The sequence below is a fragment of the Pantherophis guttatus genome, chromosome 4 (genome assembly GCF_059756535.1).
Source record: "Pantherophis guttatus breed Tessera chromosome 4, ASM5975653v1, whole genome shotgun sequence".
Classification (NCBI taxonomy): domain Eukaryota; kingdom Metazoa; phylum Chordata; class Lepidosauria; order Squamata; family Colubridae; genus Pantherophis; species Pantherophis guttatus.
Window position 1 is genome coordinate 50172415 of NC_142066.1, and position 23461 is coordinate 50195875.

The window sequence follows — 23461 nt, forward strand, 5'->3', positions numbered from 1 at the left end:
TTGAAGTCAACATACACCTGAAGGAAACATGTGGATGAAAGCTGCCTTGTGCATTGTGAAACACACAAAGAGTTCCAGTAATACAGGTTTCCATTCAAAGCATTCCAATACTACAGCAGACATGTCCGAAACTGTGAGCAATTAAGTTGCTACTTTCGCTCTGCTGTTATTTATGTTTAGAAATATTTAATTCTTAATTGTAGTTTTGCTTTATATTGCTGTAACCCTTTTACTTACTTTACACTTTTACAATTATCTTATTCTGTTTTGTAGTAGATTATATATTATGATCTATGGTTACAACAATAAATTTAATATTAAGACAAATATTTTTATTATTTTGTGCTTGATGCGGCATCTCTCTCCACCCTTTTGTTGGCTACATACAGAAAAAAAATCACTCACTTCATTTCAAATATCACATTTAATTCAAATCTGATTATTTTATACAAGTTGTGGTATCCTAAATGAACTGAGAATTGCTTTATGTCCCACCCCCTTCCTGCCAACATTTCCCACTGATGTTTCTCTGCAAGAGATATATCGGAGAGAGGTGACACCCTACACGGTTGCTTAAATACTCACGGGGTAGAAATAATGGAAGTTGGCTCACTCTCTTCAGTGCTGTTGGTAAACATGCGGAGAAGATCATCCCGCATCGATATTTCATGTCTCAACTGAGCTATCTGGGTTTTAAAAGACACAAAAAGTTCAGATAAATATTTTTTATTTGCTCAGCCGCAGGAAAGTATACATAAAAAGTCCTTGACCAAAATTGGGACCAGAATTTCTGTTGCTAAGTAAAATGGTTGTTAAGTGAATTGTCCCCAGTTTTACAATCCTTTTTACCAAGGTTAAGCAAATCACTGCAATTAAATGAATTCATATGCAGCTGTTAAATGAATGCAGCTTTGCCTGTGGACTTTGCTTGTTGGGAAGATTGCAAAGAGTGACCCATGACCACAGGATGCTACAGCTGTTGTAAATACAGGCCGGTTGCCCAAATTTTTATTGTGTGACCGTGGGGATGATGCGATGGTCTAAGTGCCAGGACTGTTCATGAGTCACTTTTTTTCAGTGCTATTGAAACTTTGAATGGTCAGTAAATGAATGGTTGTAAGTCAAGGATTACTTGTACTATGGCACACTCAGGAATGCATACTCCTAAACATGGCATACATTTATTTGTTAAATTTATATGCCACCTTTTGTTCAGGAATACAAACTGATACAGCTCTGCTACCCTCTTTCCATTTTCCCCACAATGCCACCTCTGCAAATCAAGCTGGACTAAGAGAAGCTTCCATGGATGAGGATGGATTGGGTCTTCCCAGTGCCAGCCTAACACCTATAATCCTGTCTTTCCCTAAGTGGAGCACCTCAAATGTGCTGGAACTCCCAATTTCAAGAATTTCTAGCCAGTACATTGGGTGAGCAGCAGCTTGGAAATTGCTAGTTTTGAAGACTGGACTAGGGGCTTGGAAGACCCAAACTCAAACCCTTATTGATTGTGAATGATACTTTAGCCAACTGCTTTCTCACCTTAAACCATATACAAGCTATTGTAAAGGTTATTGGAGATAGGGAAAAATAGAGTGAGAAGTCAACAGGCTGCCCAGATTCTAGGAGAAACAATGGAATGAGATATAAACAAGAACATAGGGAGCTATAAAACCTTAAACCATCATTCAGCTACTATGGATATCTCAGAATCTGAGTCAGCCTCAAATAATTCCCGACTTGACTCTCCAAATGTCTTTTTAAAAAACAAACTCAAGATCTACCATTCCCTAATATTTATTTTTTTGTTCTCTTTTTAACATGCAGAATAGACTTTTTCCTTACCTCTTCTTTTGCATATTCTAGCTGCTCTTCCAAGAACTCATTGCGTTCAGACAAACTCCGATTTTGTTTGAGCAATGTTTGTCCAATGCGGGCTGCTAACTCCAAATCATGTTCCTTCTGTGAAAACAGGGAAGACAGGAGAGCATAGTTTCACTTAATAGGCTTCCATCTCATCACACATGCTACCTGGTTTCTACCATCATCACTTTCTCAACAACTTTAGGTCTTTCAACACTCGCCACTCCTCAATCAATTTCTTCTCCTCTTTGTGCCTTCCACATCCACCCCAAACCAAGACCTTTCTTATGGAATTTTTCCTGCCCATGCCATAATTAACAGTCATAAGGATCAGGTGTTAGGAAAGACCAGAACCACTTTGAACTTTGTACCACTCTACCAGGCTGCACAATGTTTTGACTTAAGATTCTGAAAGAACAATTGGTGAAGGGTACCTCTTCCAGCAAGGTGGTGACCGCATCTATATCATGATATGTCTTGGTGATCTTCTCAACTCGCTCGGAACATATTACTATGGAAAAAACAAAGAGCAAGAGAATTGAACTTAGTACATGCGAGAGGCATAAGCACTTTGGAATATAGACTGAGAGCCAGTTATGCGTGTTTCACATCATGGCTTGAGCATTTAGAAATGGATGCCAATGTGAGCATGGGCAGCCAGAGAAGCCCCATTTATTGAGAAAGAAACCAGTGAGCTTGCTTCGTAGACCTCTCTCAGTAGCCCATGATGCTACTGAAGTTATTTTTGCTTGGTAAAGGAGGTTGATGGGAAGTGGCAACTTCTGAACAAACGACTGGATTACAACCACATACCATTTTTATTTCCTAAGTAAATTTAAATTAGCTTTAAAACGTGTTGGACAGTAGTACTCAGTGTCACACTATGCAAGCTTTCTATTTTATTTTTAAAATTTTAAAAAAATCAGTTGGGGCAGGAAGCCTGGCAGAGATCCAAGGAGATGCCCACAGAACCCAATGTGCAAAATTCAATAATTTTTGAAAACGGTAATAAATATTCCATTGATGGGAAGATGTGGTGGAATGGATTTTCAGGAAGGAGGGGCTGCATTCCAGAGAACCAAGAGACAGCAAAGTTTAGATAGTTTGATTGGGAGAAAGAGGATCAAGAAAGTTCCTTCCTAGAACTTATATCTTTAAAGAGTATATCTTTAATGATAACAAGTAGTTGCTTTAGTTTGGGAACTATAAGGAGCAATAAAGGAAATTGCTTAAAATAACTCTGCATATAGTACATATAATATGAACATTTGAGTCCATCTGCATTCTATATAGTAAATTAATCAATTGGAATGCCAATAGGCATATGTATATCATAATAGGTAAATATTTGTTTAAAAAAACTAAAGAAAACAACAACAAAAAAGAACTTCTTAGAATGCTAAGTTTAATTCTCACTGCAGTTCAATATTTTTTCCCCCTAAACTGTGGTCCACAAAGCATAGGGTTCCACAAGAAACTAAGGAGAAAAAAGAATCTATGGCAATTTTCTATCACTAGAGCTTTGCCCCTTGATCATATTAACTAACAGGTTCCAAGGTCTGAAAAAGTATTTTAAAAATTGTTTTAGCTCTGTGATTGCATGGAACAATTGTACATTGGTCAATTAACGCATTAAGTTCTAATGGTTCACTATACTACATAAGCCTAGCCACTGTAATTTGTAAACCATAGGCTATGGCTTAGTGTACTATGTTAACATAGACAATTATATTTCATTGGAAAAAATACAATGGATGCAATGCTAAACTCAGAATGATCCACACCAAATGGTCTTGAACCAGATTTTGCAGATGAGAAATTCTGAAGGCCTTTTACATTACCTTGCAATATTTGTGTGTCATCCACATAGAACGTTAATTCAGTTCAACCATTAGTACTTGGCATTCAGCACTATATTTATATTCTAAATACTATAAAATTGATATCCAGTATTACAATTATATTTCCAGTTAAAATACAATATTTTAACAGCTTAAGAAAATGTTCCAAGGTATTTCTAGTCCCAGATTTTAAAAATGTCGGATTTTAAAAATACATCAGAATAACAGAATAATAAATGTATTAAAGATATTTCTGGCAAAGATAAATTTTGCTTTATCCTGCTCAACAAGCATATCTACCTAGGCAAAAGGCACCTTGCCTGAAGCTGCAAAAGGAATGGAAAACCACATTTGGGGGAAGGTACAGACAGCTATGCCATGCCATCTTTGTCCCATTTATCCTCCAAGGACAATTGTCAGACTCAATTAAATGTTCATAAATTATCTTCCTCACCCCCAAGCAGAGCGATCAAAGCTCCTTAACTCAGGAGCAGATTTGATTCTTTGTAGGAGAAAGCAAGATAATTTAATCAGGTGTAGGCACAATTCAACTAATATTTCAGCATTATCAAAGGCAATAGATACCCCGTGGTGGTTTCTAAAATGCTGAAGGAGCCTTTTATTACAAATTTTCAAAATCAAACCAATTTTTAATATTCAGTTGATGGTTGAAATCTCAACACAAATTCTCAAAAAATAGACCCTTTGAAAGATCTTATACATTGAAATGTATAGATACATACACACACAGACACATTTTATTTGCTTTTAGTAGTTTCGTATATAAACTTTATTTAGAAGTTAGAAATATTAGGAAGCTTTTATGTATTTACACTAAGCTATAGTGACAATTTGATGTATGAATCCATCCCAAGAAAGCAATTTTTGGAGCTACAATCTATAATTTGAAAACATGATTTGCAAATCCTGACTCCCGTAAAACGGCTTATTACTATAGTCCAGAGTAAAAATGTTGATAGGATTTTGCATTCTCCATATTTCTTACAAATATTGGCAGAAGAAAGAGAAAACAAACTAAGGATTGTCTGAATAACTGAACATAAACAATAATCTAAAAATCTCTACTTTTCAATTTATTTTAGCTTTTTAAAAAAATAATCAACAACCATGCCAGTAGGTCGAGCTTAAAAAAATTGTCTAATTCTTCAACATGTTGAAGCAGAATTTTCTAAGACTATCATATGGCCCTTTCAAATGTTCAATTCTGACACTGAGATTCGGGTGGGGGGCGGCAGAGAATGACCTGAAACTTCAGTTTTCACATCGAACACTCTACAAATCAAGAAATATCAGAGTCAAGGCTCATGGGATTTACCTATTTAGCTATAACCTAAATAAGATCTCTCCTCCCCATGACCAAACCCAGGGCTGGTTAATAGATTAGAAAGGATAGCTTATTACCTGTAGACATAAATCTGCTTCTTAAAGGTAAATAAGCCCATTAGGGTAGAGCACTGGATTACATAAGACATGACCTACTAGAATTTAAATTCCCTCTATTGTATAGTTTAAACTGCTAGACACATCCTGTGGAGACCCCTTCCCCATGAGAACTGCATTGAGGATGGGTCGAGCATCAATCCTTACTCACTGTAGCTCCTGTACTCTGACCCACTCCCTCCACTTTGCTCCTTTCGTTTTGCAAGGCCATTAAAACTATAGTATTCCAATGTTCATTCAACTCAATTGTAGCCATTTATCCTGGATAGTATTGTGCTGATGTTCTTATTATTATTTCCAATTTGCTTTGCTGTTCACTACCCAGATGCTGGCAGTAATTGATAGGAGCGGTTTATTAATATGACAAAATGAAAATGTTCCTTATTTGATGAGCAATAAGTGGATTAATAGATCAATGATGACATTCAATCTTATTATGCTGTTCCCGGAGGTAGATGTTATGCAATACAGAGCCAAGTCACAGTAAAGTGGTTATGATTCCCAATCCTAGAGAACATCCTGTCCTATCTGTCCCCTTGCTATTCTAACAAGTCAGCTAATCCTTCTTCCCTTTCTGCTTGCATGCTGATTGGCACAATCTGGCTATACAGAGACACCGTGATACTCCTCCAGCTTGCTTGTGTATGTACCTCCCCCTCACTCCATAGGGGATCTATATGGCATGCTAGCATCCAACTGAACCATAATTGGAAATAATTAGAGCATGAATGTTTTCCAGCAAAGCATGGATAAAGAAAGCAGCTATGCAAGTTTTAAGAGGCTTTCTTTGCCTGCCTATTCCATGCATAGCATCTGTCTAACATAGGAGTTCTCCTATTGTTCTCTTTGTCTCTGCCCCAGAAGTTCACATCAAGGGAGGCAGTTCAATCTTTTATAATTCAGACAAGGCCAACAAGTTCAGTCTGGAAATAAAAATGGGGGGGGGGCAGAATTGCTGAATTACTTAAATTAATGTTTCTGTCTCGATGTCTTGCAAGTTAATAACTACTAGGGAATGTCATTTTTTTTATAGCATTCAGTAATTGAGGCTAAGGATAAATAAATAATATTGGCAGGAATTACACTAAATTCAGTGAAAATGCTGCAGCAGAAGTCTATAGAAACAGGTTATAAATACGCTTTGAATTCCTTACTTTCCTGCTCCATCTTCATGGAAGGAGATAGTTTGCATGCTGCAAATATATGCTGCTTGTTTTGCATAATTTGAGATTATGCTGTTTCAATAACAAAGCAAGCAGATAATTTACTATAGCCTTCCTTTATCTGGCCAAAGTGTATGGGCCAACCTCCCAGAATTCCTCAGCCAGCTTAAATATTGCTCTGAACTCTGACAGGAAACTCCTGCTATTGGAAGGCTGATATACTATATACCAACTTTCCCCAACCAAGTGTCCCTCCTGTTGGAGACTCTTAGAATTCAAGACAGCATGATAAATCTCATCGCATCCCAAGAACACCAGGTTGGGGAAGGGTGCTTTAAATCATCCTTGGGATTCCTTTTATATGGCAATAAAAGAGGCATGATCTCACAAGGCTCTTTGAAAGAAGTAGTTATGTAAAAGTCATCAAAACCTTTGACATTCTTTAAAATACAACTTACAGAAGTGATTATCAAGGAACACTATTTTATTAAAGGTTCCATCAATACCTGGGAGAAATGGATATATATATATTTATTTATTATTTATTTATTTATTTATTTATTTATTTATTTATTTATTTATTATTTATTTATTTATTTATTTATTTATTATATTTATTATATTTCTATACCGCCTTTCTCCCGTAGGACTCAAGGCGGTGTACAGTCAAGAAAAATATAGACACACAAACATCATAAAATTGCTAATTAATTTAATTGAAACCTTAAATCTGTAAAATGAAATCATGCCCCAGGACAGAATTAGCATTTAGCATTCCTTCTCAAAACTTCACCAAAGAGGCAATACCCAAAAGTTGACAATTCAGGTAGTCCTCAACTTACAACAGGTCATTTAGTGACTGTTCAAAATTACAACAAAGTGATTTATGACCGTTTTTCACACTTATGACTGTTACAAGCATCCCTGTGGTCATGTAGTCAAAATTCAGACACTTGTCAACTGACTCATATTTATGACGGTTGCAGTATCTTGGAGTCATGTGATCACCTTTTGCAACCTTCTGACAAGGCAAGTTAATGGGGAAGCCAGGGTCACTTTATAGTCATGTCACTAACTTAACGATGGCACTGATTCACTTAATAACTTTGGCAAGAAAGGTCATAAAATGGGGCAAAACTCACTTAACAACTATCTGGCTTAGCAATAAAAAAATTGGGCTCAATTGTGGTCGTAAGTTGAGGTCTATCTATATTTCACCCAAACCTTGTAACATTCAATAGGATGTAATGGTATGTGGGAATGGCCTTGGGAAACAGAAGACTAGACAAAGGTCAGACAAGAGGCAGCTGAGCCCACAAAAGGAATGAGCATGTGGGAAACATTTCAGAGGTTTCTTAGTTTCTAGGACTATAAAGTTGAGGGGGGAAATGTAATTTCACATTTGCAAGATTTTGTTAATGTAACCTTACAATGAAGAGTGAGTTGGTACACTTCTGTGTTTGCTTCTTGACTGGACTAGAAGGCCCCCAAGATGGCAGGTCAAACCAAACCAAAGCATTTTTAGTTCAAATTCACAGTGACCTGCGAGAAAATGACCCTGTATTTGATAGCAGTAAAGCTACTGAATTTTTCTCAAATAAGTTTATCACAACAATTCATGAACAGTTCATGGATACTTCAGAAGGATGAACTTTTAAAATTATTTACTCTTAGATTACATTCACTGCAAATGAGATAAGGTCATCTGTCAGAAAGTACAATTGCCAATCACTTTTTATAGTCAGTTAATCCAAATCTTAGTCTATTAAACCACATCAGATTTCTCAGACACAAAAGTCTGAACTAAGGGGGGGGGAGCTACAGAAGATGTTACTGATGGGATGCTGACTTAAGGTTTGGTGGATGTTTCTAATTAGCCTTTCAAATGCATTGTTCTCCAGATTTGCTGATTTAAATTTCCTATCACCTTCAACCAGTACGGCCATATGCCATGTTACCAAAAATTATCTATGGGCATTATTGGGCCTTATAAATACCTTATTAGGCATCCCCATGAAAAATAAAATATTAAATCTATAGTATTTTTGCATTCTTCTGTACTACAGAAATAGCTAAAACAGCTCCACAAAAACAAAATCAGTTTTAAAGCCATTCCAGTATCCTATAATTAAACCCAGATAAACAGAAGCATTCAATTATAAACCCTGAGATAATAGTTTAACAAAATTAAGATGGTTGTACAGGATTTATGCCTTGATGATAAAAGAATATTGCAGTAACCTGCTTAACAAGAAAGAATCTTGAGGGAAAGAAGCAGGTGAGCAGTTATGTTTTCAACAACCCATTTCTCTCTTTTACTCCAGAGGTGATTACTGATAAGTAAATGGAAGAACAAGCTTGCTAGGAGATAGTATCATCTCTGGGGTTTATTTGTAAGACAGTCCCAGTTTCTCAGTAAACCATAACCTACCATATTATTCTCAAACCCCATTGCAGAATCAATGGAGCTCTGTTCCACATATGACAGCAGTTAGAAAGTCAACCTCCTTGCAGAATATTTTTTAAAATGGAAAGGTTATATTGTACTTTCATAACGGATCATAGAACATACAGTACACTCTGCAGGAGGATGCTCAGCATTCAAAGATATCACCATGTAATATATTAATGAACCATTTCAATTGGAAGGTCACGAGAGCTTTTATTTGTATTGTCTGTTATCATAAAGAAGCAGAGAAACATTCTAGGAGCAACTAATACTATGGCAAATAACCAAAAGTTTAACATGTGGATTCATTCCTATGAATTAAAAGCTTCATACTGCACAGCAAAAGCAAAACACACACATTGAATTAGAAAAAACTGCAGCAGCCAATTCATATAATACACATTTTTAGATTCATTGCAAATATCATTGGGGTCACACATAAATCTCAACCTTTAAAATGGTCCAGATTGGAAGAAAATCCATTCAAATTTAAAGGAAAATGAAAAATGTGCTTCAACCTTGATTGCACTTAAGTTAAAGAGGGAATTCTTGTACAAGACTAGCCTTTGCACATTTTAATGATTTCTGTGTTTTCATCCTCTCTCAAGTTAGGATGAGCACATATAAAAAAAAATGACATTAGATCCCCTCACCCTTTCTAAAAGCAAGGTTATTTTCTTAAGAGAATTCCTCCATGAATTGCCAAGAAAGTTTAAGATTTTGCATTTACTCATCTCTTTCTCTAAAATCTTTGATCAGAACTTGCGCTATTACTCTGTGTAGTACTTGCTATCAGTAACATAAAATGATGCCCTTATTAGACACATGCCTATTAACCTAATTTTTAACAACTTGAGCTATTTCCAAAATCATCGTTTCCCATTTTATTTTGATAGGTAAAAAACAAACAAAGCCTGAAGACAGGAGGTTCACAGAATTTGAATGCAACATTCAAGAGATGGGAATCTGAGATTGTTTCTTCCTTGCACCTGTCTAAATAGGACCCAGAAGATTCTGATAAGGTAGCTTCAGAACAGATGGAAGGAAATAATAACAAACAGGTCTTCTCAAGTTTTTTTTTTAAAACTACAATTCCCATTATCTCTAACCAATCTTATGCAGGTTTGGTTAAAACAACTGAGTTGGGAGTCAGATTTTCCAACTAAACAGATTGAATTTTTTAACCATATCTATGACAAACAGAAATAAAATATTACTGCCTTGAAAGTAAACTGATGGGGAAAGTAGCAATCTGTAGATCTATACACATTGGACAATCGTCAAAACTATAAGGGCAAGGCCACAGAGAAACAAGCTGGCAATGACCTATAAAGGAAGGAAGGAAGGAAGGAAGGCTCACCTAGGTTTTGTTCTGCAACCAGGAACAAATAAGGGTTTTGTTCTGTAAGGGTAGACACACACCTATCTTTCTTTCTGGACCATTCATAGCATTTCACAGATCTGGATTGGCACCTGCAGGATTGCAGGTTGGGGATGATGGAAGTTATAATCTGATACACCTGGATAACTGCTGAAAAGAAACTCTCTGAAACAGTTTTTCAGACTGCAGCAATTTTAGGATGTATGGACATCAATTCCCAGAATCCCCCAGACAGCATACTAGCTAGAAAATTGTGGAAGCTGCCATCTATCTACACATCTTAAACTTGCTTGCTGGGAACTGAATTCCACACACCTTAAAAGTTATTGAAATTGAAAAACACCTGTCTAAACCCTAAACCCACCTTCCAAGCACTGCACTTCTGTCAAAAGAAAAAGCAGTTGAGAAAAACAAAAAGGTCTAGACAGGCAGCAGATTTCCCATCCACAGGGAAAGGGCGTGAGAAGGCTGTAGGTCCAGGCCAACAGAACCCCTCGCTCCGGTGGCCCCTTTCTCCTCCTTACCCTCCTCCAATTCCTGGGGTAGGAGATCCTCGCTACTGTCCAGGTTACTGTTCCCGTTGCCTTCGTCGCAAGCGGCGGGGCTGATCCAGAACTCCATTCCGGGAGAACCCAGAAAAGCCTCTACCTCGGTGGGCAACATTAACTTCGCAGGTACAAGGATCCGGTCCCTTGGATCGTTCACCTTGCGAGAGGTGAAACGGGCGAAGCCAAGCAGACGCCTGTCAGCTGCGTCAGAGCTCTGCTTGCCTTGCACGGCTCAGAAATCCTCACTTTCCTCCAGCGCGCTAATTTGCATTGCAGGCTTTCCTTGCCCTACCAGCATACTAATACGTTTATAGAATCTGAGGTCCACCTGTTTGGGAAGAATCCATTTTCCAGGGTAAGACGGGGGGAGGGAGAGGAAAGTTGCTGAATATCTTGACCCCGCAATGGTCAATTAAAAGAGAGGAAGAGTTGAAGATAGAAATATCTTATAGGAGGATCGAAGGCTAGGATTGGATAGTAGAGCTGAAATGGAAATAGCAAAGGTGCTGTGGGTGAGGAAATAAAGCTTAGCCTCCTCCTATTGTTATGTAGCACAATGGTCCATCTCAGCTCCGGCATTCTGCAGTATTTTTGAATGGGAGGGTGGGCTGACATGACTTCAGCCATTTCTTAAACGTGCTCTTCTTTCTTAAGGTTAACTCTGACGAATTAGCATTTCTTTAAAAACAACAACAACAACAGACTAGCATGGATGATTCGCAGAGGAGTTTGGAGGAAAATTGGGAAGTATGCTATTAAAAGCCTTATAGACGAATGAAACGCGTGTAAAAATTTCTCTTGAGGGGTAAATGTGGGTTTGTTTGTTTTTTAAACCAAAACCAAGGAAATGCAACAACCTCATAATGTTTCTGCAATCCCATAACTTCTGGCAATTAAGGCTTCACGCAATGTGAGAAATGTTTAAAGACAAACTGCAAATAAGTGGACTTTAATAATGGAATTGAGTTTGATGAAAAGAGAGCTTTTATTAACAAAAGGCAATGTTTCCCATTTACAAGACATGCCAGGTTTCGAGAGAGCTTTAAATCATTGGGAGAAGCTGGTAAGATCTTTTGCACCTAGTGGCAAAGTACAATGTAAGGTGGCAGAGACTGAAAAACCTTATCCTTGTGGTAGTCTAATGTCTAAAATCCAATCCATTATGAACTTCAGATCAATTTAATCAAACTTACTCATTTTAGGAATTTGCACAGGTAAACTTTTTATGAATTTTATGATTTATTGTAGATTTCTGGTATAGTAACTTTAATAATACAGACAAATAACCAGAGATTTGCTTCTCATCCTCCTGCCTTGAATATCCCATCCAAAGCCCACTCTGTCCAGCTTTGGGTTCTTGTTCCACAACTAAACTGCTTTTGGGTTAGAGACTCTCAGCAAAAGACTCTGAAAAATACGAGACTGATTACAATCCTGACATATATTGTTGTTGCTTTAGAAGTAATAGTTCTGTATAGCTGTCAACCCTACGAAGTAGACCAGACTAAGAAACAAATGCCATGTAGGTCAGGATTACTTTTGTTGTAAACAGCTATAGCAATGGTGAAATCCAAATTTTTTTACAACCGGTTCTGTGGGCGTGGCTTGGTGGGTGTGGCATGGCTTGGTGGGCATGGCTTGGGCATGACAGGGGAAGGATACTGCATTCCCACCACTCCAGGGGAATGATGCTGCAAAATCTCCATTCCCACCCCACTCCAGGGGAAGGATACTGCAAGACAATCATCCTCACCTAAAAGTAAGCCATTCCCACCCCACTCCTGGACTTGGTGTTATTTTGAGTTGCCAAACTGCAAAAGTACCCCAACCAAATTGCTGCTGATCTCAAAACCCGATAGAACCTATAACCAGCAAGGCAGTGGTGAAGGTAGACAAATTTCAAACCAGTGTGATTTTTTTGACACTGAAGGAATTTTGGATAACATCAGTCCCATTCAAAGAATGGGAAAACCCATGTCCTTCAATTCAAAATTCCAATTCCTTCCCAATCATGCCCACTAATATTACATTACTTAGTTCTAACCAGTTACTGATTTGAAATATTGCTGACTGGAAGGACAGAGTAATGGATGGGGACCGAGTGGAATTCTTCCCTAATTTTGACTTCATAGCACTCCAAGAGACACAGCTGATTACAAATAAGGGATAAAAATTCAATTGTCGTGCTTTAGATCCTGTTCTATTCCTTCAAGAAAATATAAGACTAAAGGGCAAGGAGAACAGACTATACTTGCCAAGGCACAGCGAATCTTTCAAGAACAGGGATTGATCTTTGGAGATGACTTTCCCCATTATTTAGCTGTAAAATTTTGTATAAATTCTCTGAAATAGTTCTACTGAACATATATCTATCATTACACATGTCTTCCCACTTTCTCCTAATATCACCCAAAGCTACTGCCAAGATTGGTACTTCTGTAGAAGATTTTGTATACCTGGGTGTTGTCTCTAAAGTTCATCTTATAAATGATCCATCCTGGCTCTCTAGAGATCCTAAAAGAAATACTTCAGGCTCAGAATTGGTTTCCTTGATTTATAAATGTAATCTTCCATACTGTAGAAGGAGAAGAACCTAGTTTTATGTATCGATTTAAATACTATTAAGGAAACTATGTTGCATGAAACAAGACTTGTTCAGACATCCAAGCTCACATGAGGGCGGATAACGATGTTGACCAATCATAGTCCATTTATAAGGCAGATCTGATCCTAGTTACGCTTCACAAGAGGCTTCTAGCTAATCTTGAAGTAAAATGGAATAGAAAGCTCAATTAGGCTTGGGTTGATGCTAAAGTTATATCCATCTTGCAATTTGCACCCCTTGTAATTTGCATATCGAGCAAATAGATCAACAGATGATGCTGTTAATATGGCTTTGCACTACATCCTACAACATCTTGAATCTCCAAAGACCTACGCAAGGGTCCTCTTTGTAGACTTTAGTTCAGCATTCAATACCATCATTCCGGACACTCTTCTAACTAAGCTAAACCAGCTACAGGTACCTGAACACACTTGCAAGTGGATCATAAGCTTCCTAAAAAACAGAAAGCAGCAGGTGAAGCTAAGCAGAATCACATCAGAATCACTGTACAATTGGCACAGGGGCTCCCCAAGGCTGTGGGCTCTCCCACACTTCTCTTTCTATACCAATGACTGCATCTCTAACGATCCATCTGTTAAACTACTGAAGTTCGCAGATGACACAACAGTGATCAGTCTCATTCAAGACAATGATGAATCCGCATACAGACGGGAGGTTGAACAACTAGCCTCATAGTGTGACCGGAACAATCTGGAACTGAACACACTCAAAACCGTAGAAATGGTGGTAGACTTTAGGAGAAATCCTTCCATACTTCCACTTCTTACAATACTAGACAACACAGTATCAACAGTAGAGACCTTCAAATTTCTAGGTTCTACTATATTGCAAGATCTAAAATGGACACCTAACATCAAAAACATCATCAAAAAAGCACAACAAATAATGTTCTTTCTGCGCCAACTCACAAAGCTCAAACTGTCCAAGGAGCTGCTGATACAGTTCTACAGAGGAATTATTGAGTCTGTCATCTGCACCTCTATAACTGTCTGGTTTGGTTCTGCAACCCAAAAAGATAGACACAGACTTCAGAGGATAATTAGAACTGGGGAAAAAACAATTGCTACCAACCTGCCTTCCATTGAGGATCTGTATACTGCACAAATCAAAAAGACGGTTGTGAAAATATTTACAGACCCTTCACATCCTGGACATAAACTGTTTCAACTCTACCCTCAAAACGATGCTATAGAGCACTGCACCCTAGAACAACTAGACACAAGAACAGTTTTTTCCCAAACGCCATAACTCTGCTAAACAAATAATTCCCTCAACACTGTCAAACTATTTACTAAGTCTGCACTATTAATTCTCTCATCATTCCCATCACTCATCTCCTTCAACTTATGACTGTATGACTGTAACTTTGTTGCTTGTATCCTTACGATTTATATTAACTGTTTCCTAATATGATTTGATTGCTTATTTGTTCCCTATGACTATCATTAAGTGTTGTATCTTATGATTCTTGATGAACATATCTTTTCTTTTATATACACTGAGAACATATGCACCAAGACAAATTCTTTGTGTGTCCAATAACACTTGGCCAATAAAAAATTCTGCTCTATTCTATTCTATCTTTTTGAATTCAGAACACACCCAAACTTGGACAAACTCAATTTCCTCCTCTATCCAAGGTGCAGATAGAAGCCTGAGCTTTCATTACATTAATTTGTATTTTTCACTGAAACTTTTAAATCATAAACTTCAAGCCAGAAACTAACAGCAAGTACATTCAAATTGGTTTGATTCTGTTTACATACCAGAAAGTTCCTGATGGTAGCAATGTGCCAGGCCCACCTTAAGATTAAAAAAAAAAAAAAACACGCTAAAATTTTAAAAATAATGTGTGATTACAAGAAACTGATAGCTTGAAATTGTGGCTAAAATGTATGCAAAACACCTTTTGAACAAAGAACAGAACAGAACAGAACAGGGAGAGAAGGGGATAGGAGAGGAGAGGCCTCTGTGGGGCAAGCCTGAGGGAGAGAAGGGGATAGGATAGGATACGTTTCTGTGGGGCAAGGCTGAGAGAGAGAGAGGGAGAGGAGAGGCCAATTGTAACTACTCATTAACTTTCAAGTTTTAAGTGTCGATTTATCAAGCCCAGTCACATTGTTTCGTAGCGGAGCACGGATATTCAGTTAGTAGAAATAGGAATAGAATAGAAATGAAATAGAATGGAATAGAATTGAATTGAATCGAATCGAATTCTTTATTGGCCAAGTATGATTGGACACACATGGAATTTGTCTTTGGTGTATATGCTCTCACTGTACATAAGGAGAATAAAATATATTCATCAAGAATAAAAAGATACAACACTTAGTGATAGTCAAGGTTACTAATAGGCTATCAAATCATACTAGGAAACAAATAAAAACAATATAAATTGAAGATATAAGCAACATGGTTATAGTGCTGAGTGAGAAGAGATAAATACTGGTAAGGAAGAGAAGAATAATAGTAATACAATCTTAGTAAATTATTTGACAGTGTTGTGAGAATTAGTTGTTAAGCAGAGTGATGACATTCGGGGAAAAACAAAGAAATCTCTTAACAGAGGAACAAACTGGATTTAGATTGGAATATTGGAAAAGCTCACCAGGATTTTCAACAAACGTAAGTGTATACTTTAAATCCAGGAACTTATTAAGACAGAAACTTGTCCGCCCCAAGGGCAAAGCACCCATGAACAGAACAATGAGAGCCATACAGTGCTGTGCAGCAAGGCATGTACAGATTTGTACATTGGGGAAACAAAACAATCATTCCACAAATGTATGGCACAACACAGGAGAACCAACTCATCAGGGCAGGATTCGGCAATCGATCTACACCTGAAAGACAAAAGCCACTCCCTTAAAGACAACAAGGCTCACATTCTGGACAAAGAAGATCACTGGTTTGAAAGAAGAGTCAAATAGGTTACCTATGTTAAAATTGAACAGCCATCTCTCAACAAATAGGGAATGATACAACTTCACCTATCTCCTATTTACAATGCAGTCCTTTCAGCAATTCCAAAATGGTTCCACACTCATTTGCACTCTGATGCAAGTGACTCTGAGTACACAGATTAGCCCCCAGATGGTTTCAAGACACTCAGACTGTTAATGGCTGGCTGACTGAGAAGAGTATAAATCCTATCCACTCCCCACCAGTTAGTTAGAAATGAAGAAGCTTCTTGGATGAGAAATGTCTTCAAGGAAAACCAAGAAATCCAGCTGCTGTTTGGAGAAAACCATCTTTGGACAACCATGACCTGAATGACTGAGAATCTCCATAGACATTTAAACCAGAGCATTCCACAATAGACAATTGTTTTATTTTACACCATCTCATAACAAAACAATTAACTAATGACAAGAAACTTTTTTACCACTTTTATAGATCTTAGTGCACTCTTTAAACAAAACCTTTTTGTGGAAGAAATTAGACAACATAAATATGGAATCCAGATTCTTTTGTTGTGATTGTTGTTAGTTGCAAAGTCGTGTCCAACCCATCACGACCCCATGGACAACATTCCTCCAGGACTTCCTGTCCTCTACTATCCTCTGGAGTCCACTTAAGCTCATGCCTCCTGCTTCAGTGACTCCATCCAGCCACCTCATTCTCTATCTTATGGTTAAGGCCAGGGGTCTGCAACCGTATACACTCAAAAACCCATTTGGACCCATTTTCCACAGAAAAGAAATCACCAGGAGCCACAAAGCCTGGGTGGGCATGGCCAATTCGACATCACTTACTCCCAGGCACGTGACACCCCCCCCCCCAGCATGCTTACCCGGGTTTTGTGGCTCTTGGTGTTTTGGTATTTCTCTGTGTGTATCTCTCTCTCTCTCTCTCTCTCTCTCTCTCTCTCTCTCTCTCCCTCCCTCCCCCCCTCTCTCTCCCCCTCTGTCTCGTGTGTGTGTGTGTGTGTGTGTGTGTGTGTGTGTGTGTGTGTCCCTCTTGAACCATTTCCAAAAACAGACGAGGGTTGGTGGTTTTTTTTTTTTCTTTTTGCTGATGTTGTTATTTCTTATTCTTTGGGTGCTTTTTACCATATTTAAATCAAGAGTCATTTCAGGTTCCCGGATAAATGAAGTTCTTTTGTCCCCCTGCTGTGGCTCCCTGTCGGCTGAACCCATCACTGGCAGGCGCTTCTTCCAGCCCTTATTGGTGCTGCGCATACCTTGATTGCTAGGGGAGGCGTGTGACTTGCTCTCTACCCTGAGACACTGGCTCGGCCTGGCTGCAGCTGACGCCATTGCTATTGCTACCTCCATAGCCTGCTCGCTGCTCTCACGGCGCCTTGTGCAGCACGGTTAAATTTAGCACGCTTCACAATGGGGGAGATGGTGTCCCCTCCCCCTCCTGGAGCCCACTGGCTCAGCCAGTGTCTCGGGGCGGAGAGCAAGTCACATATTCCCCCTTGGAATAGGAGTTGGGGGGGCAACGAATCGACAGGACTGGGAGACCTGCAACCACGGTTGGGGCGGAAAAGACCTGGAGTGACTTTTTCCAGGCCTTGGGAGGCCTCAATTTGTGGTTGTGCGGGGGCTGGGGGCTCGAGACAACTGCCCCATTCTGCCCCATTTCTCTCTCCTCCAGCGTTCCCCTTTAGGACTGAGTTTAGAAAAAAATGGAATGGAAGAAAACTTAGTTATTCTTTATAGATGAATAGACAAGAGAGCAGTAGTGCTAGGCTTATGGACAGCAGCACAGATGCTAGCTGTATGTAGGGGATTTGGGGGGTGGGATAGTAACCCAGGGTTCAGTTTCCAGATGTACTGTCATTACATGACAGAAAAGTTAAAGGAAATCTTATACACAAACACACACACAGTATATATCTGTAGACATTATAAAATATAAGGGAGAAAGAAAATATATAGATACATACACAAGCACATATAATTAAATACAAAATAAATTTAAAACATGATAAAATTAATTCACAACATAATACGGTCATCTCTGGAGAAGCTGGAAAATTTCAAATAATGCAAGTTAGAAACAGCCCCAGCCTCTTCATTTGGCACCAAGATTAGTCTGGACAATACAACAGCTCAAAGGCTTAATTAACTAGAAAGCATATTCCTAGATTTACTAAGCACTGAGGAGGTAAAATCAAAGCAAAACCAGGTAAAAAGTTCACAAAACAGCAGGACAGAGGTAGCTGTGTTGGTTTTCTGACCACATCAAAAATGATTAGTTTTTTGTGCAATTCAAACCTAGTGATTATGATTCCATGTACTGCATTTATGCAGGCTCAGCAGATGGGCAATCCAGAATCACGCAAAGGAGATTAATAAGCTCTCATGGCAGTATTTGCCCCATAAAAGGTACAGCAAAAGCTGCCTGAAGTTTAGGAAGCTCATTGTTGATGAGTCTGTCCAACCTGACTATGTTGGTTGATATTTGTAAGTATGCTTTGAAGAATAGCATAATGGATACACTGAGTCCTAAGAAAGATTTAGGAACTAAGACAACTTCCTAAAACTTCTTGAACACAGTGGGATTTATTTCCACAGAAATGTATATAATGCAGTGGTATCACCTTGTGAAATATCAAGCCTTTCTTTTGTTCTTTTTACAGATTCTCACAACAACGATCCTGAGAAACATTTCTTGTTCCTTTATCACAATGGCTACTTTTTTAAAAAGTAGCTTAATTAAATAAAAAAAAAAAGGATTGGTAAGGAGCTAGCCCTTCTGAGTACTGAAAAACACTTAAATGTTCATGAGTAAGAAACATATACCGTTGTGATCCACAAAGTCAAAAGCCCAACAATTGAGTTCTGCAGTGATAATAGAGATATATTACTATGAGTAAGATAACAGGATATCTGTTTAGGAAGTGGGGATTATTTTACTGAAGCCTCATCTCAGTTCTTTCAGAATTTCCTGGAAACAACTGCAATCAGATCACCGCCTCACGGCTGACACCCAGCTTCTCCTCCTTTTGCACCGCACCGATAATAACAGTTTACCTCATAAAATTATTGTAATTTTTTCAAAACAGCATCTATATCCTGGTCTAAGGAGTCAAAAAGAAATGTAAAAACTAAGAATTATTGTTCTTAGTTTGTTAGTCTTTTTATTGATTAATTAGAATTATTGACTCATAGATCAATTTGACTTCTCTCCAGAGGTAACTTACAGAAGTATTCCAGGGTCTCTTCGATCTGCTTGAATGTGAGGGCATCAGCAGCATTAGAGGAGACCTGAGGTGTCTGGATCCAATCTTTGTGGTCATATCCGAATACTGTGTCTGCCCGGAGTTTATATAAGGGCAGTTGTTCCCCCAAAAGGCTGATTATTTCCACTTCGGGCAGATTGCTGCTATTGCAAAAATCTGTTCAGAACATATGAGGAGAGACAAAGAGAGATGGTTTGATTAGCAAAGGGGGAAGTGAGGCAAGGCCTTTGGTCTCAAGAAACTGAATCATCTCTAAGATACGCCTGGCTGTATAATATCACAAGTTTTTCTTGATTGCAGTTTACCATATTATGCCCTTTCAGCCAGTGAGCTATTTATAATATGATTTGAATGTTGTGGAAACTAAGCCGATTTCCTATTTTGCAATACACCAAAGGCAATAAAACTAGAGATTGACAGTAGATGTCAATCTACTCTAGTAATAAAAAGTACCCCTCCCGACATGAGCTGTATTTCCTACAAAACCTATGAGATTCCCCCATGTGGGTATGGATCAATGGTGGGGTTCAAATTTTTTTACTACCGGTTCTGTGGGTATGGCTTGGTGGGTGTGGTGTGGCTTCGTGGGTGCAGCATGGTGGGAGTGGCAGGGGAAGGATACTGTAAAATCTCCATTCCCTCCCCAATCCAGGGGAAGGTTACTGCAAAATCGCTATTTCCTCCCAATCAGCTGGGACTTGAGAGGCAGAGAATATATGGGAGCGGGACCAGTCAGAATTTTTACTACCAGTTCTCCGAACTACTCAAAATTTCCGCTACTAGTTCTCCAGAACTGATCAGAACCTGCTGAAACCCACCTCTGGTGTGGATCAGTGGTGGGTTGCCCCTGGTTCGGACCAGTTCGCAAGAACCAGTAAAACCTGCAGGAGGCCCCGCCCACCGCCCTGGATGTCATTAACGATCTGCGCATGCGCAGAAGCTTCTGTGCATGTTCAGAAGCAAGGCATGCGATCCCATTGCGAACCGGTGAGAAAGGTAAGTAGAATCCACCCCTGGTGTGGATGTCTTAAAGAGCCATTATAATTAAACATTTAAAGCACGCTGAATGGACCCTGAATAGTGATAGAAGGAAGAATCAGTCAAAAGTCTGTGGCCCAGGAAATCAAATTGTTTATATTCACTGGTCATAGCTCAGATATAATATAGCTAGCATACTGACCTGTCAAAGAGGAATAAATAAGATCACACAGATGAGCTTATCAAAAATATTCCAACACCAAGTTGTAATTTACACTACTCTGTACTCTACTATATATCTCTACCTTTTTCTTTGAAATGTAGTAGACCAAAGGTATATAGATTGGTTCTGCTTTTGATCATGTCTTCCCAGGAAGCTGACAATGCTTTGCTGGGAGCCAGTTTATATTATATTGCTTGCAGGCTTAATAAAATTACTGTATATTGTATCTTCAAAGTGATTTGATCACATTAAGTGAACCAGTTTGGCCACAATGTTACGCAACTCTAATTTATTTTAAAGTACAATATAAGACATTTTGCCAAACAATATAATGGGATATCAAAAACACGATCTCTTAAAATTAGTGGTTTGCTCTCTTAAGCTTTTGAATCATTTATAACTTTTTAAAAATAATAATAAACGAACAACAAAAAGGGATTTGAACTGCAAGTATTCTTTGATTTATAGCCACAATTAGACCTCCATTTCCATAGTTAATCTAGGCAGTTGTTAAATGAATCTTGTCTGATCTTATACGACCTTTTTGTCATGGTTGTTAAGCAAATTACTGAGTTGTTAAGTGAATCATGTAATCGTTAAGCAAATCTGCCTTGCCCCATTGACTTTGTTTATTGGGAAGCTGGTTGAAAATAGTGACCACATGACTCCAGAACACTGCTATTGGTTGCCAAAGTATGCAAATTTAGATTTCTGTAACTCTATCATAAGGGATGCGTTGGCTCAGTGGCTAAGACGCTGAGTTTGTCAATTGGAAGATCGGCAGTTCAGCGGTTCGAATCCTTAGTGCCGCGTAACAGGATGAGCTCCCGTTTAGTTGTCCCAGCTTTTACCAACCTAGCAATTCGAAAGCCCGTAAAAAATGCAAGTAGAAAAATAGGGATCACCTTTGGTGGGAAGGTAACAGCGCTCCATGCGCCTTTGGCGTTTAGTTATGCCGGCTACATGACCACAGAGACGTCTTCGGACAGTGCTGGCTCTTTGGCTTTGACCACCGCCCTTAGAATCAGGAACGACTAGCACATATGTGTGAGGGGAACCTTTACCTTTTAACTATATCATAAATCACTTTATCCAGTGCTGTTGTAACTCTGAATGGTTGCTAAATGAATGGTTGTACATCATGCTGTTGCCATGAAAAATATATAGATATGGATATGAAACTACAATTGGAAGTAAAGCTCAGATCAGTGGAAATTTTATTTAAAACCAGAGAGCTGTCTTATGGGCAAATAGCTCTTTTAAAATAAGTTAAGTTTAAGTTTAACTTAACTCTCTTTCTCTCTCTACATGGAAAATGTACTTTTGTTTTTCTGCTTATTGCATAACTGTCATCCAACAAACTAGTCCAGCGTTTCTCAACCTTGGCAACACTAAGATGTGTAGACTTCAACTCGCATGCTCACTGGGGAGTTCTGGGAGTTGAAGTCCACATATCTTAGCATTACCAAGGTTAAGGTGACCAGACGTCCCGCTTTTGGCGGGACAGTCCCGCTTTTGAGCAATTTGTCCCGCGTCCCGCGGCGTTTTAAAAAAGTCCCGATTTTTCATTCTGCCTCCTGAGTCCCCGCTGCTGGCTAGAGGGAAAAAACCTGTTTAAACTCTTGCCGCGGGGCTTCAAAGGGCCGCCCTACGTTGATTAGCTCGGCTTCCCCCTCTCAGCTGATTTGCGCAGGGCTCTGCTCTTCCTAAATTGCTCCAGCAGTTTTTTTTTCTCTTTGTGCAAACCAAGCTCAAAACGAAAATGAAACTGGCTGTTGGCTTTGCTGTTTGCTTGCAACGTTGGAAAATTAGGCAGCAGATTTATTTTCCTTTTCCTCACCAAAAAAGGTAGGTGTAAACAATGGGAAATTATTTAGGGCAAAAGAGGAGAGTTCAAGATTTTAAAACACAAAAAAAAAAAAAGCTCTTTTTAACTAGGGAATTGTAATAATTGAGATACTATTAATTGTATACTGTGTTGAAAGCAGAAATGGTTAAGTTGTGGTTTGGAGGAATATATGGGGGAAATTATTTGGTTTATTATTATTGGTAAGTATAATTAATTGATTTGTAAGAAATTGGATTGCATGGAAATAATTGGAACATTCATGTTCATATTGATTAATATACAAAAAAGATAGTTATATAACTAATTGATTTATATTAAAATGTTGAATTTGTATTAAACAACTGTATTACATAATTACATAATTAAACAATGTGAGGATGGATATAAAAATAGATGACAATGGGAAGGGGTATAAAATAGAATAGAAGGGAAAAATTGAATTTGATTAAGATTAGAGATGAGGATGAAGGGTAATATTGTTTTTTTAAAAAAATAGATGAGGAATAAATATGGCAAAAAGGAAATATAGAAATTGTAAATTTAATTGAAATGACTAAACACTGTTTAAATTTGTGAACCAGCCAAATATTCTGTTCAAAGAAAATACATTGTATGTATGTGTGTTTCTAATTATTGCTATTTATTCATATTTGTTCTCTTTTATTCTTTAAAGTTTAACAATTCATTCTTTATCTTAATATCTTTATATTTGTTTGGGGTTGGCTTTCTTCCCTTTCATCTTTTTTATTGTACAGCAATCTTTCTCCTCAAACCTACCACCTCTCTTTTCTTTCCTTCTTACTTTCTCTTCCCCCCACACTCTTTTTCTCCTCCCTACTTCCTCTTCCTTTCTCCTTCTCCTCCTCTCTTCCTCCCTCTCTTAACC

The 23461-nt window shown here is 38.3% G+C and overlaps 1 protein-coding gene across 7 annotated transcripts in view; it reads right to left on the reverse strand.

Moving 5' to 3' along the window:
* LOC117664615 (trafficking kinesin-binding protein 1-like) overlaps positions 1–23461 on the reverse strand; it is an 82458-nt gene that overhangs the window by 27108 nt on the left and 31889 nt on the right. For 5 of the 7 annotated variants that reach the window (XM_034415721.3, XM_087892137.1, XM_034415720.3 and 2 more), the window contains 4 exons: positions 19487–19681; positions 2298–2374; positions 1846–1962; positions 586–686 (listed from right to left, as the gene is read on the reverse strand). In XM_034415721.3, coding sequence (XP_034271612.2) covers positions 586–686; positions 1846–1962; positions 2298–2374; positions 19487–19681 — 490 coding nt within the window. Of the gene's footprint in view, positions 1–585; positions 687–1845; positions 1963–2297; positions 2375–10682; positions 11007–19486; positions 19682–23461 lie in introns of those variants that run through there. The other 2 variants (XM_087892139.1, XM_034415722.2) reach the window with 2 other exon arrangements.